The sequence below is a fragment of the Tarenaya hassleriana genome, unplaced genomic scaffold (assembly GCF_000463585.1).
Source record: "Tarenaya hassleriana unplaced genomic scaffold, ASM46358v1 Cleome2, whole genome shotgun sequence".
Lineage (NCBI taxonomy): Eukaryota > Viridiplantae > Streptophyta > Magnoliopsida > Brassicales > Cleomaceae > Tarenaya > Tarenaya hassleriana.
This window is the reverse complement of record NW_010965372.1, coordinates 7,004,930-7,019,387: the sequence shown is the minus strand read 5'-3', so window position 1 is coordinate 7,019,387 and position 14,458 is coordinate 7,004,930. Positions and strand designations below refer to the sequence as shown.

Here is a 14,458-nt window from a genome sequence, read left to right as displayed (position 1 = left end):
GGGAGAGAGAGAGAGAGAGAGAGAGAGGGGGTTCATGGATTCTGATGGCTGGTTGCTCTTTTTAAATGCTTGCAGGGTGCATGGAAACTTAAAGCGTGTAAAGCAAACTCGAGGAAAGCAACATAGAGGTATGGAATTAAAGTTGATGAGGGGATATTGTAGAAGAGATTGACAAAATGCTGTTGTTTGTCTTTGGAAGGAAGAATAGGCGGTTGGAATATGGAAAAGAGCAGTAGCTGAGAGAGAGAGAGAGGTGTAGAAGGAATGAGCTGTATATGTGGGTGTCGTATATGTTAGGTTACTAACCATCGTGAATGGATTTGGAAGGAATAAATTACTAGTGCAGAAGTTAGGGAACCACATGTACATGATGGGTGTGTTGTACTTGTTAGTTCCTGTCTTGTTTCTTTCTTTTTTGCAGGATGTTTCATTTTCATTGCCCTTTGTACCTGACATTGATTTCTTATCATGATACCTTTTGTTCGAATCAGCAGACATCTTGTATTATAGTTGTTGTTTGTTGATGCTGATGATGATGGTTCATGAATTCTATTTGCTGATTGATACTTGGTGGTGGACTGAACACAGGTGAGTCGAGTATAGGTTTGGTTGAAATACAAATAAAATCATAATAATATATTAAAACGCGTTTTGACTATTAGTGCTACAGCTACATGATGTGGATGTAGAAAAATCTATCCATGGGAAAAAAAAAAGGGTTTCTTTAGATAATTAGAGGTTTAAGGTACCTGAATTTATAGATTTTTTAACCTTTTAAAAATTTTAAAATATGGAATATTATTTTTTAAAAATTATTAGCCCTATTATTTATGCAGCCGTGAATTCTTCATAGGAGGTTTCTTGGTTAAATGTGTTCCATGCAGACAGGTCAAGAAAATAGAGTTTGGTGGGAGGCCATTGTTGAATTCGAACACAGGAGCCACATTTTTAACGTCTTGAAACACGGATTAAACAATAATAATCATGATTAGGTTGCCTAATTTAGGCCGATTACTATTGGATTAGCGTCGAAGCTACGCTGTGGAATATTATGATTGATAAATGCTAACCAGAACACATATGTGAATCTCCTCTCCTCACTGTCCCAAGTAAAATTAGGGGTGACTATTTTTGTTATTAGAATAAGATACAACGTAGTCGAACGGAATTCTACTTAAAAACCATAAAAACCAAACGATTATTACTTCTCTAAACTTGAAAAAACTAAAACTGAACTTAAAAAATCGAAAATTTCTTAAAAATATGAGTTTTTATTTAAAAAAAATTGAATCTAAACCGCACCGAATCAAAGCAAAATCGAAACGATCCAAAATTTATATAAAAATCAAATGATTATAGTTTTTACTGAAATAACTAAAGCCGAAAATGCATATAGGGTCAGCAAATTGGACAAACGCGTTCTTTTAAGCAGAAGTCACAAGAAAATTGAGGTTAATTAATAAAACCAAAAGGTCCATTTCTCCTACAATACGATTTCTTTTTCCGTATTATCCCATCGGATTTCATTGCCTTTCAATTCGATTCAATAAAATATCTCCTCCTCCGTATGAATCAAAGTAACTAATAAGAAGATCGTTTGTCCATTCGCCAAGAAGCCCGGATTTTCTTACATTTCGGTTCTGTTTCTCTCGCTGTTGGAGTTGGATTTCGAGTTGACAGCTCGCTCCTCTGTCGGTTTTTTGTTTTTTGTGTTTTTTTTTTTCCTTTCTAAAGTTAGCAATTTTCTCAGTGGAACCTCCCTTTCAGTTGGTACCCATCAGAGGATTTGCAGATTCTTTTTTTGTTGGGCGCTTCACTCATTGTTAGGGTTTTTTTGGTTTGTTCGAGAAACTCGTAATATCGGTTGCCGGAAGCAAAAAGTTCGAGTCTTTTTCATCCGTTCCCGTTTTCTGCAGATTCGTTTGCTTCTCTCTTTACCAAGTTGTGATTTTCATATGCAGCTATAAGGTCTCTCTCTCTCTCTTTGTGCGTGTTTGTGTGCAAGGAAGTGGACAAATCATCGTACATATCTGTGGATTGGCCGCATTTCATACCCTATAGGTTGCTTCAACTCCGCATTAGCTTTTGGATGGAAAACTCGGATTATGTATTTCATTTCCCAAATTTTTCTGTGAACTTGGGAGCAAAACACGAAGCAGAACTTACTAACATCGCAGGAAAATGAATTTTGCCTGGAAATCTGGGTTGGGTTTATCATTTCCATTCTTGTTTGACGCCTTCTTCAATCTTTTCAGTGACAGGCTACTTGTATGCTTGCTTCCTTTCTTGCCTTTTTCCTTTCTGTGGTTCTGCTGTGAAATTCGATTTATTATCTGAATAAATACAGCTGCCTAGCTCTTTGGTAGAATGTGAATCCGTGGTTCATAGCCAGATATGTTCAAAGTGTGTGAAAACTCAAGTACCAACCTGCGAAATTAGCCATCTGCTTTAGCAGTTCTTGATGATTCCTTAAAAAAAAAGTTGGTTCCTTTTTGTAGTGTCTTAAGATGGCCGAGCCGCTAGGACTGCTCAGGGTGACTGTAGTTCAAGGGAAAAAACTGGCAATCCGAGATTTCAAGACTAGCGATCCTTATGTCATTGTCAAACTGGGCAATCAGGTTGGTCCTAAATGAAATCACCATTGATGTTCACTGTGCTTTGTGGTGCGTTTTATGGTCTGTTATCTGCAGCACTTCATGAACGAACTATGGTATAGTTACTTATGTTTTTCATCATATCTTTCCTCTGTTGCTGTCCCTTGATGTTCTACCGTTTTCTTAACCAGTCAGCCAAGACCAAAGTGATCAACAATTGCCTCAATCCTGTCTGGAACGAAGAATTGAGTTTTACCCTCACAGATCCCGCTGCTCTTCTCTCTCTGGTTCGTTTCATTGCATTGCTCTTATTTTTCCATTTCATCTGTCTGGACCTTCAACCTTATTGGCACAATAATGTTTGGACAACAAACTGCTTGTGGATTTGGATTCTTTCCTTCAGCAAATTGAGAAACAAATTAGAGAAGCTCGTCTCTTTGCTTTGGTGCTAACAAGGCTTCCTGCTTTCTGGAATCTTATTTCATTGTTGCATTAACTCGTCATTTATGTGTTGCTTATTCACCTGCACATTGTTGCACCTGCAACCTTGCTCTGTATTAACATTCCGCACAAAAAAAAAAACGGGTTTTGATGCAGGAAGTGTTCGATAAAGACCGATTCAAGGCAGATGACAAGATGGGTCATGCCCATCTCAGCCTTCAACCGATCATCTCTGTTTCAAGACTGAGGCACATAATTCGTGTCTCCTCGGGTGAGACAACGCTTAGAAAGGTCTTACCAGATTCAGACAACTGTGTTTCTCGGGAGAGTGCCATCAGTTGCGTAAATGGGGAGGTAGTGCAGAGTGTATGGTTGAGGCTATGTGCAGTGGAGTCTGGTGAGATAGAGCTGAAGATCAAGTTCATAGATCCATCTGCTCAGCCTTCGCAATAGCTCCTACCATGGATCGTTTACCGAGTCATAGGAACGAGTTAGGAATCGTTTCTAGAGTAATCTCTGTAGTTTGGTTATGTCTTGTTCCAAGCGAAAGTGAAGGCTTTGAACTTTGCTTCTGTTGTGTTGCTCCGAGAAACAAAAAATTTCCCTGGGTAGATAAATTGTAAATTTGTGTCAAGATACAAGATGCTATCATAAGGAGTCAAGGACGCGTTCCCCGTTTTGCGTTTTGCGTTTATCGAGGCAGGGCCGCCATTGCCATGGCCTTACGTCACTGAGTATTTATCCTCTCCGACTTTCCTCATCAAAGGCATCGACTTTGATCTCTTTCCCCACGCAGCGCAAAAAAAAAAAAAAAAAAAAAAAAAAAAAAAAAAACCCCCAAACCGCTCCATATCATATCTAGCTTGCGATAGAACCGGAAGGTTATGTGTTGCCCAACTCTAAAGTTGCGATCTTTTTTGTTTAAATTGTCTGATTCTGAACGTTTCTTTCTGAATTTCTCAGGCCGTGGATTCTTCGACGGATTATTTTTTGAGCGTCTTTCATGGCTTTATCTGTCTCAGATTCCGTACAGCCTCGAGGTCCTTCCTTTCTTCTTCTTCTTCTTCTTCCTTATGAGTCCCTTCCACCTTTTCCTACCACTTCTAAACTGGTCTCCCGACCAAAATCAGGAGCTCAGGCACATTCTAGATGGTTAATCGAAAAATCTACAGTTTAGCCGCTTTATGATTTTTGTTTCTGGGTTCTACAGCGCCAATTCTAGGGCGTTGTTTGCAATTTGGTGTTTCCTGTAATTGAGAAAAGCTTGGTCCTTTATTTATATCGATTCGCATCGCCATTTTCATGGATTTTGCTTGCAAATTTTGGGTTCTTTCCCTTCTTTTCAGCTTTAGGAGTTGCTAATTACATCTTATTTTTTGCTTAGTCCAGATGTTTGTGTTGTTGGAATGTCAAGGACGCCTATGGGCGGCTTCCTTGGTTCCCTTTCATCATTGACTGCCATAAAACTTGGATCCATAGCCATTGAATGTAATTCTCTGCTATTTCTCATCTTCCATCTCCATTAAGTCGAGTTTTGATTCTGATTGTTAGTTTTTTTCTAATTACTTCATACTCTACTCAAAGGTGCTCTAAGAAGGGCGAATGTGGATCCTTCGCTTGTGGAAGAAGTCTTCTTTGGCAATGTCTTAAGCGCCAATCTAGGCCAAGCACCAGCAAGGCAGGCTGCCCTTGGCGCCAGAATTCCTCATTCAGTGATCTGCACCACTGTGAACAAAGTTTGTGCATCCGGAATGAAAGGCATGTTCCCTTAAATCAAAGTCTACCCTTCTCTATAATCATTCTAACAAGTGTATTGATCTCTGATTTAGCTTCTTCACCTGTGAACTCACAGCGGTAATGATAGCGGCTCAAAGTATCCAACTTGGCTTGAATGATGTTGTGGTGGCCGGTGGAATGGAGAGCATGTCAAATGCACCTAAGTATCTCACAGAAGCAAGGTAAGCAATTTTCTTTTTCTTACTTGAAATTGAAAAGTGGAAGACACTTGCAGGAAAGGTTGTATAATCTTTACATTCTCGTATTCAAAAAGAAAATACCTCAACAGGCTTTGCAGATTCATTTGTATGCTCATTTCAGGAGCTTTCTTGTTTAATCTTTTCTTTTTGGTATTTCGGAGCAGAAAGGGTTTGCGCTTAGGCCATGATACCATTGTTGATGGTCTGCTAAAAGATGGCCTCTGGGACGTGTATAATGATTTTGGAATGGGAGTTTGTGCTGAAATATGTGCTGATCGGCACGGGATTACAAGAGAAGAACAGGTCGCTGCCCATTATCCATCCCTGAGCTGCACTTGTAGCTTATTATTGTTTCTACCGTGTATTGATTGCTCATAGTGTTTTCTGGTAGTCATATCAAGCTTTTTTTTTTTCTTCGCTGCTGTTGACAACTTTCTCTGACGATAAAAATGATTTTTTTTTCATAGGATGCTTATGCTATCCAGAGCTTTGAGCGTGGTGTCGCAGCTCAAGAAGCCGGTTTGTTTGCTTGGGAAGTTGTCCCGGTGTGCTTTGGCTTCTCCTGTGTTCTTTGAAGTTCACACTTTTTGTGATTGTGCTAGAAAATTTTTGTTAGCTCGTATATGCAGGTTGAAGTTTCTATGGGAAGAGGAAGGCCTTCAGTAGCTGTTGACAAGGATGAAGGTTTAGGGAAGGTAAACGCCAAGATGGGTTTTTGTTTCAACTTTGACTATAGCCTTTACTTAGATCATGGTCAGCGGTCATCTATATTTACAATGTCAAATTTGTCCCCTGACCCGTATTCCAGTTTGATGCTGCTAAGCTAAAGAAACTTCGACCGAGCTTTAAGGAGGATGGTGGATCTGTTACTGCTGGCAATGCGTCAAGTATGAGGTCCACATCTTTCTTGTCTGTTCTTTGTGCAGTAAAGCATTCGTCAGATGTTCTACCAGCAGTAGTGAATATGTTCTGTTTTACCATTGAATTTTGTGTCATAACTCATCTAAGCAATTCATGTCTACTTGCCAACAGCCAGTAATCGACACCGCTTTACTTTTGTGAACAGTGATGGTGCAGCAGCATTAGTGCTGGTGAGCGGAGAGAAGGCTATTGAACTTGGACTGCATATTATCGCCAAGATTAGAGGATATGCTGATGCTGCTCAGGTACTTTGAGAAATTTAAGCTTCTCGGTATCTCTGTTTTTGTGGAACTTCCGAGAAAGTTTAGTGTTTGACCAAATGTGAGTCAGCAATGCAGGCACCTGAGCTTTTCACAACAGCGCCCACTCTAGCAATTCCAAAAGCCATATCTCGTGCTGGTTTAGATCCATCCCAAGTTGACTACTACGAAATAAACGAAGCCTTCTCTGTAAATCTCTTAGCTTTCTTCGTTTTTAGTTTATGGGTATTCAAAAATTTAAACGTTTTTGACCTCTCACACCTACAGGTGGTAGCTCTTGCCAATCAAAAACTGCTGGGTCTAGATCCTGTGAGTCATGAACTGGATTATGGAGTTGAATGTTCTTTATTTTGGTGTTTCCACTGTCCAATGGTGTCTGATCATGTGTTGTGTCAAACAGGAAAGAGTTAATGTGCATGGTGGAGCTGTATCATTGGGACATCCATTGGGATGCAGTGGAGCTCGTGTCTTGGTCACATTATTAGGGGTAAGTCCAACAATGGGATGCATTCCCCCATCTGATGATTTCTATATCTGAAGTATTTTTTTTTATGTGACTGCTCCAAGAGATGAGAATCATGTTAATGAATGATGGCCTTCAACCAGTGGGTATGGACCGAAGGAATCACCTATTTTCTTTATCAGGGCTCGTGCCCTCTAACTAGTGCTTTACAAAGTTCATTTGATGACCAATCCTTTGAAATATTGTCTTAAAGATTATGATTCCAGTTCCTAAAACAAAACAAAAAAAGTTAAACCTGATGTCCTTTCCTTACAGGTGCTAAGACAGAAGAAGGGGAAGTATGGAGTGGCGGGAATATGCAATGGCGGGGGAGGAGCATCGGCACTTGTCCTCGAGCTCATGTAAGCCCTCTAAATTTGGGTAAGGTTGTGCTTGTTTCGCTAGATTTCTTCTAGATATCACACAGTATGTAAGCATATTCATCTTGTCAGGTGAATGATGTTCAAAGTTTTTTTTTTTTGGGTGCAGGCCAAGTGCACGTATTGGATATTCGGCGCTCTAGAGCAAATATGCTTAAGGATGAACACCCAAGAGATTATCTGCATACACACACAAATAATTCAATGCAAGACTGTTAAGAATTGCTGATATAAGTTGTCATAAAATGGTAACGAATGATTGGAACTGACCAGACACTCATCTCATGTCAGTGAGATGGAAAAAGGGAGTGAATGAGTAGAAATAGAATCCCTCATCATTTTGAGGTGAAGCAACAGATAATTCCATCTCTTCTTAGAAAAGGGTCAAAAGCCCATTTGACTGATTCCCCTTTGGTTTGTGCTTCGGCCGTTAAGCAAACGTGTACATATCCAACATGGGAAAGAGGAAACCAGAAGAGAGATGATATCCAGTCACTTTGTAATAACGTTTACAGTTGCCCACTTGACCACACGAGTAACTGAAGTTTGCAACCAATTACCCGTACTGATAACAGAAACCCAGTTTTTTTTCCTGAGGAAAAGAAAGATTACAGAGCAGAATAAGCAAAATAGGTGGGAAGAAGACAGGGGTGGAGGGAAAGGTCAGACCTTGATCCATCAGTTCCTGCAACTGGTGAATCAATGGCTTCCTGAGAAAAATCCACATTCTTTGCTTTCTCTCACTTTCTAGGCAACCAATTAGATTCGCAGAGAAAATGGAAGGTTTTTATGGCCCCACAGCCAGAGCTTGTCTCTCTGTTTTGACTCTTTGCACCAAACTATGTATGCATATATTAAGAAAACATATATAAGTAGGTGGTTGAAAGCGTTCTCCTTTATACTTTGGTTTAGACTGTTGTTTCGGATTAATGATTAGGGGTCGGTGGCCGAAGCCGGCGGTGCAGTCTCCGATGGAGGCGGCGGCGGAGGCTGTCGGTATTGTGTGCAGTTCCTCCGATAAGAACCCTTCAATCTGGAAATGGATGGACGAATCGCTCTCGTCAGGAACTCTCTGTCCTCTCCACCTCCTCTCCCTTCTCACCTCCCGACTCATCCCTCTCCGCCGCTCCCTCCCTCTCTCTTTCCGTCTCTACCTCCACCTCCTCCCCCTCCACGCCCTCTCCTCCTCCTCAGCCGCCTCCACCGCCAGGCTGGTTCGCTCCGTCGACGATGCTCTTCGCCTTTCTCACTCCTTCAACGTCCCCATTACGGATTTGGGACGTGCCTTCGTCTTCTTCCTCTTCACCCTCGTTTCCTCCCTCCTCGATTCCGCCCTCGAGGATTTCCTCCAAATCGACTCTACTGAAAATCTGCTTGCCCAGAACGCTTTCACTGCTTTGGAGGTACTTGCCAAGGTCACCAATTCCAGGAAAGCCAAGGTCTTACTCCGGCTCGTTTACCTCAACTTGTAATTCTCTCTCCCTCTTCTCTTTCCTTTGTCTAAGCATGCATGTTGTCGTTTTATGTTGTTCATCTTGTTCTACGTTGGCACAACATGAAGTGGAAGCTTCCCACTATCTACCTATCTGTTCATGCTTCTGTCTCCAGGCCTCAGAAATTTGATGGCTTGCTCCAAGGAATGCAATCTCTTGAAGCCAGACTAATGAAATCCGCCTCCCTAGACCCGGCAAATCAATTCTTGAAAAAGATATCTGCCAATATTTTCAGTGTTATGGAACTTGAGTATCAGTTAAACAATCGCAAGTTTATAGGGTTGCTAGTTTATGGCTGTCCCGGCAGTTCAGCTTCTGGTCGATCCACCTGTTGGGTTTCCTTTGACATTTACATGGAGCATGCTATGGATGGTAGACATCTCCCTGTCCGATCAGTTGTTGCAATTCTTTCTGGTAATTTTGACTTGGCCCGTCCATGTCCATTTTTCTGTCTTTATGCATCTATATTATACACAAAACGTTTCCTTTTCTCCATCTTGGTGTTGCCAATTTCCTTAATGCAGAGATGATTTATGCTCTCAAAGTTATCAATCAAGCTAGCTGGCAAGAAACTTTTCTTGAACTTTGGTTGTCGGCCCTTCGTCTTGTGCAAAGAGTATGTATGGCTTATTCTGTGATGATATCTTCCTTTCACATAAGTCCTGCACTGATTCTCACTCCTTTTTTCTTTACATTGTTTCTACCCTAGGAGCGTGAACCGCTCGAGGGTCCTATACCCCATCTTGCAGCCCGGCTCTGTGTGCTTTTATCAATTGTACCCTTGGCCATTGCAAACATTATGAGGGATGATACCAGATTTCCTTCATTTTCATGCCATGAGTCCATGATACCGAGGTTTGTGGATACTGGGTATGGAAGGGGATTGCTTGAGAAGGAGCAGGCTTCCAGAAGGCATGGACTGGATTCTTCTCTTCAGCTTCTGGGGAACTTTTCTGGTCTCCTTTGCCCACCTGCATACCCTTGGCCATTGCAAACATTATGAGGGATGATACCAGATTTCCTTCATTTTCATGCCATGAGTCCATGATACCGAGGTTTGTGGATACTGGGTATGGAAGGGGATTGCTTGAGAAGGAGCAGGCTTCCAGAAGGCATGGACTGGATTCTTCTCTTCAGCTTCTGGGGAACTTTTCTGGTCTCCTTTGCCCACCTGCATCAGTAGTTGACGCAGCTAACAGTGCCCAGGCCAGGGCTGCTAGTTTCATTTCCAAGTCTAAGAGTGAAGCAGATGGGTCAGGTGGTGGAAGTTTTATCTATTTCCTTCCAAGTTCAGGCACTTCCAGTTGCATAAATCCATCAACTTGTCTCCTGAATTGCTATCCATTGATGTTTTATATAACCATTTTGGTATAGGTGGTGGCAATATGTGGCACCTCATTGTAGAAGCTTGCATTTCTAGAAACCTCATCGATACTTCAGCCTACTTCTGGCCTGGTTTCCTGTCTACTTTGCAACCTCTAGCATCTGATGTGACATCTGCTCAGAGTTCTCCCTGGTTAGCATTCATGGAAGGCGCTGCTTTAAGTGGTCCTCTTGTTAATCTGCTCATCAACACTCCTGCTTCAAGGTAGAAAATAAAAGTTTCCAACCTGATTCCTTCAATGGGTTGTTAATTTTCTTTGCCCATTATTTGCATCAAGTGTAGCGGAGATAGAAAAGTTGTATCGAATTGCATTGGGTGGATCCACACAGGAAAAAGCAATGGCAGCAAAGATTCTCTGTGGTGCATCTTTAAGCCATGGATGGAATATTCAGGTAAACATATCTCTGAATTGATGTCCATTTATCCAGTGCCGTTGGTTTTCTCCTTTTAGTAACTAAAAGAGAAAAGTGGATTTGAGGAGTTCTTTCTTATTATTCCGATTTTCTTTTTCATCCTATAATAGATGAAGGATTGACCTTTCGGAAGTGAAAAAAGATTAGACTTTTCTATCTTGATTTTGTTGGAAGTGAGAGTTTGCTGAAGCCAGACGACGTGTGTTCTGTTTGTCAGGAACATGTGGTGCATTTCATTGTCAAGCTTCTCTCTCCGCCTGCACCTCCTGGTTATAGTGGACAAGAGAGTCACTTAATCGATGACATGCCAATGCTAAGTGCCATCCTTTTCGGAGTCTCTTCCGTCGACAATGTCCACATTCTCTCATTACATGGTGTCGTAAGTCATGCCATCATTTTACATTGTTTCACCGACATTTTGTAGTCACAGACCTTCTTCCTCTGGTATCACTGTCCGTCTGATATAATCCTGTTTTCTGATTGGTAGGTTCCTGAGGTTGCAGCGGCTTTATTGCCACTCTGCGAGGTTTTTGGATCTCTTGCTCCTGCAGCAACTGACAAACTGAAAACAGGCGACGAGACATCAGTTTACATGGTCTTTTCTGCTGCATTTCTGTTCCTTCTCCGTCTTTGGAAATTCTATAAACCTCCACTGGAGCAGTGCCTAGCTGGTGGACCAATTGGAGTTGAGCTCTCCCTTGAGTATCTTTTACTCTTGCGCAATAACCGTATCTCATCAAATGATTCTCCTGTCACTGATGGAAACTGCCCAAGCATCCACCAGTCTGAGTGTGCATCAGATAAGCCTGTATACATTGATTTCTTTCCCAAGTTACGGGCTTGGCATTGTCAGAACAAATCTTGTCTTGCTTCAACGCTGTCTAGCCTGTCCACATCAAGTCCTGTTCATCAGACTGCCAATAAGATCTTAAGTATGATTTTCTCTAAGATGTCAAAAGGTGGGCCATCTTCTGGCAATTCTTCGACACTATCAGGCAGCAGCAGCATCAGTGAATCACCTGTAGTTCTCGAGGATGATGCTCAACAACAACCTACATTTCCGGCCTGGGAGGTCTTAGAAGCCATCCCATATGTCCTAGAAGCGATTTTAAGCGCTTGCACCCATGGAAGGCTTTCATCCAGGGACATGACAACTGGTCAGTCATAAATGATCTGTTTTTATTTGTCAGTAATCCCTTTCTCGTTCAGTAGCGATTGGCTCCACTTCATGTTGCTAATGGATATCTGAAAATTGTTGCATATTGTGTTGTGGAGTATCGTAATACTTTGAATTCTGACGTGGCGTTCCTGTAGGCTTAAGGGATCTTGTGGACTTCTTGCCGGCATCTCTAGCGGCTATCATTAGTTACTTCTCCGCAGAAGTTACACGTGGAATCTGGAAACCCGTTCCAATGAATGGAACTGATTGGCCGAGTCCAGCAGCCATCCTTCCTACGGTTGAATCTGAAATGAAGCAAGTATTGTCCACTGCTGGTGTTAACACTCGGATATGTTCCTCCTCTGGTATGATTGAGCTTTGATTCTTATTTGCTTGCTATTCATTGATCAAGAGGTTCTCACTTGTTATGTTTCCTTCTTCTTCCTCTCTGGTTGCAGAGGATTCACAGGCAATGCTTCCATTGCCAGTTGCAGCTCTTGTCAGCTTGACAATCACTTTCAAACTCACCAAGAACCTCGAATACATCCATGCAGTCGCCGGGCCTGCTTTGGAGAACTGTGCATCGGGTTGTGCTTGGCCGAGCATTCCCATAATCAGCTCTCTCTGGGCCCAGAAGGTCCGCCGTTGGCACGATTTCATAGTGGTGGCCTGCTCTCGTTCCGTGTTCAGACAAAACAAAGAAGCTCTGTCTCAGATCCTAAGGAGCTGTTTCACGTCATTCCTCAGATATTCGAGCAACTCCACTTCGATGCTGAACAAGGACAAGAGCATACACGGGTTACTGGGAAGCATCCTAGGAGCTCAAGGGAAATTTCCGACATTAGCACCAGGGTTCCTCTACCTAAGGAGCTGCCGGACGATACAGAACGTGGAATGCGTGAACAACATGATAATAGGGCTGGTGGTGGAGAAAGCCGGGGAAGCAACAGTGAAATGGATGGCGAGAAGGGGAGGAGAGAAGTCGTTGTGGGCCGCAGCAGAGAAGGCGAGGGAGGTGGGAATGCTGGGGGCAAGCCTGATGGCAGTGACCGGAGGGCTGAGGCTGGTGCAAGAACTGTACCAGGAGACAGTGGCGACATGGATGCTGACATGGAGGAACCGAGAAGGAGAAGGGGAAGGAGGAGAAGGGGAAGAAGGGAGAGTAGGGAGGATAATGCAAGGATACGCACTGGCATACATGGTGGTGGTGGCGGGGTCGATGGTGTGGGGGGTGGGGCCGAAGCCGCCGTCTTATTCAGTGTCAAAGACGAGGAAGTCGAGGATGATAGGGGCGCATATGGAGTTCATGGTGAGAGTGGTGGAAGGGAAGGTGTCGGTTGGGTGCGACGGTGCGATGTGGAAGGCGTATGTGGCTTGTGTGGTGGGTCTGATCGTGACCAGAGCCCCCGCATGGGTTCAGCCGGTGAGGCTCCACACTCTGCAGAAGCTGGCCAGGTCGCTCAGTGCATGGCATGACTCCCACCTCGCCCTCTCTCTCCTCGAGCGTGCTGGCCTTCCCGCCTTCCATTCCTTCTTCCAACTCCTCAACTCTACTGCACCATTCGATTGATTCAATTCTTTAATATATTTTTTTTCCTTTTAGACTTTGATCGATCTCAGTACTTGTACGGACTGCATACATGATGTTTATACGAGCAATCGCTTTGAGGTATTCACCTGAACTCACTGAACTGAAATGAAACAGGACATCGTTCGGAAACTAAAACCTCGAGACTATGGAAGATAATACAACAGCCCGGAACACAACTGATGCGCACGCACCGAGTCTTATATTTAATACCCGATTCGTACCACTATCCGCAAGTATACGGTAGTTGTAGTACCGGGGTCGAACACGAGGACTAGGATGTATTAGTCTATTCTCTAAGCTAGATTAGGTGGTCAAGTAAAAATGTGGTTTGTAGTAGGTGTCGGAATACAAGAAAGCAAGTAAAATTAACGGTTTATAAAACGATGATTTAAGGCGCTGTAGGTTCGGGATCCCTCAAGATTCGCGTGGACGGTTAGTGATGCTACAATACCTATGGGTTTATCTTCCAATTGGGGGTTTCAAGCACTTCCTCTAGAGCTTGTCTCTCCCGAGCTTAAACTCACTACCTAGAGAATCGATTCACCCATTTCCCAATGATCCAAATGATCTCTAGATGCATTAATGTATCCCATCATGAACCCTAAGCAAGCTAAGCCATCTCCCAATGTGAATAACTCACTCATTTGACATTTGGTTCCAAACATCATTCCCATATCCCTATGATCAATGTGTTCTACAGTCATATCAATTAGGGTTTCAACCAAATCAATAGCATTAAGCACAAAACATCAAACCAATGGAAGAAAACTCAAAAGCATCATAGATAAGCATAGGTGTCCATACAAAAGTGGGGATCCCTCACCCACAACAAAGTCACTACTCCATAACTAAGGTTTCAAAACAGAAAGCAAAATGAAGAAACATGGAAAAGGAGAAGAAATGCTCAAGATGGTCTTCAATGGTGGTCCTCTTCTTCTCCTAGCCTCCTTGATCTCCAAAATCCCTCTTTTCTTCCTCTCCAAGGTGATTTTTCCCCAAAGTGTGTAGCCCCCCTTTCTCTCTCCTCAAACTCCCCTTTTTGTGAATGTTCAGAATTAGGTCTTCTCCTCAAAACACGGGCTTTTCCTTTTTGGACCGATTTTGATTTCGGGCGGTCGCTCATTTTTCAGGCGGGTCGCTCATTTTTCTTCTGGTCGCTCATTTTTCGGGCGGGTCGCTCATTTTCCTCTGACACGCGAAAAAACAAGCGACCGCTCATAAAATGAGCGGGTCGCTCATTTTTCTTCCGGTCGCTCATTTTTCGGGCGGGTCGCTCATTTTCCTCTGACACGCGAAAAAACAAGCGACCGCTCATAAAATGAGCGACCGCTCAAAAAATGAGCG

The 14,458-nt window shown here is 42.8% G+C and overlaps 4 protein-coding genes across 11 annotated transcripts in view; all 4 read left to right on the top strand.

Annotated features, from left to right (window-relative positions):
- Positions 1 to 497, top strand: part of LOC104812796 (sister chromatid cohesion protein PDS5 homolog A-A-like) — an 11,261-nt gene extending 10,764 nt beyond the window's left edge. For 3 of the 4 annotated variants that reach the window (XM_010540148.2, XM_010540149.2, XM_010540146.2), the window contains exon 33: positions 76 to 497. In XM_010540148.2, the coding sequence (XP_010538450.1) occupies positions 76 to 126 (51 nt within the window). In that variant the 3' untranslated portion in view covers positions 127 to 497. The remainder of the gene's footprint in view (positions 1 to 75) is intronic. The other variant, XM_010540147.2, reaches the window with a different exon arrangement.
- A 984-nt stretch (positions 498 to 1,481) lies between these two features.
- On the top strand, positions 1,482 to 3,722 carry LOC104812794 (protein C2-DOMAIN ABA-RELATED 11). Of its 3 annotated transcripts, XM_010540145.2 has the most exons (5): positions 1,482 to 1,691; positions 1,917 to 1,968; positions 2,499 to 2,618; positions 2,786 to 2,881; positions 3,192 to 3,722. In XM_010540145.2, exons 3-5 carry the CDS (start codon positions 2,508 to 2,510, stop codon positions 3,486 to 3,488), a joined length of 504 nt encoding a protein of 167 aa, XP_010538447.1. In that variant the 5' UTR covers positions 1,482 to 1,691; positions 1,917 to 1,968; positions 2,499 to 2,507; the 3' UTR covers positions 3,489 to 3,722. The 3 variants fall into 3 exon arrangements, with proteins under 3 accessions (XP_010538447.1, XP_010538446.1, XP_010538445.1); XM_010540144.2 differs by having other exon boundaries at positions 1,483 to 1,968; XM_010540143.1 differs by lacking the exons at positions 1,482 to 1,691; positions 1,917 to 1,968 and adding an exon at positions 1,980 to 2,268.
- A 152-nt stretch (positions 3,723 to 3,874) lies between these two features.
- LOC104812791 (probable acetyl-CoA acetyltransferase, cytosolic 2) lies at positions 3,875 to 7,435 on the top strand. Of its 2 annotated transcripts, none has more exons than XM_010540138.1 (15): positions 3,875 to 3,916; positions 3,999 to 4,075; positions 4,425 to 4,523; positions 4,620 to 4,793; positions 4,888 to 4,993; positions 5,176 to 5,314; positions 5,479 to 5,556; positions 5,641 to 5,706; positions 5,820 to 5,905; positions 6,078 to 6,177; positions 6,271 to 6,381; positions 6,460 to 6,501; positions 6,593 to 6,679; positions 6,971 to 7,056; positions 7,184 to 7,435. In XM_010540138.1, the coding sequence occupies exons 2-15, from the start codon at positions 4,039 to 4,041 to the stop codon at positions 7,215 to 7,217; spliced, it is 1,245 nt and encodes a 414-aa protein (XP_010538440.1). In that variant the 5' UTR covers positions 3,875 to 3,916; positions 3,999 to 4,038; the 3' UTR covers positions 7,218 to 7,435. The 2 variants fall into 2 exon arrangements, with proteins under 2 accessions (XP_010538440.1, XP_010538441.1); XM_010540139.1 differs by having other exon boundaries at positions 6,971 to 7,075.
- A 143-nt stretch (positions 7,436 to 7,578) lies between these two features.
- Positions 7,579 to 13,199, top strand: LOC104812792 (mediator of RNA polymerase II transcription subunit 33A-like). Of its 2 annotated transcripts, none has more exons than XM_010540141.1 (11): positions 7,579 to 8,542; positions 8,683 to 8,981; positions 9,092 to 9,183; positions 9,277 to 9,383; positions 9,584 to 9,825; positions 9,942 to 10,155; positions 10,229 to 10,343; positions 10,582 to 10,743; positions 10,852 to 11,521; positions 11,679 to 11,888; positions 11,982 to 13,199. In XM_010540141.1, the coding sequence occupies exons 1-11, from the start codon at positions 8,004 to 8,006 to the stop codon at positions 13,091 to 13,093; spliced, it is 3,762 nt and encodes a 1,253-aa protein (XP_010538443.1). In that variant the 5' UTR covers positions 7,579 to 8,003; the 3' UTR covers positions 13,094 to 13,199. The 2 variants fall into 2 exon arrangements, with proteins under 2 accessions (XP_010538443.1, XP_010538442.1); XM_010540140.1 differs by having other exon boundaries at positions 9,584 to 9,855.
- The last annotated feature ends 1,259 nt before the right edge of the window (positions 13,200 to 14,458 follow it).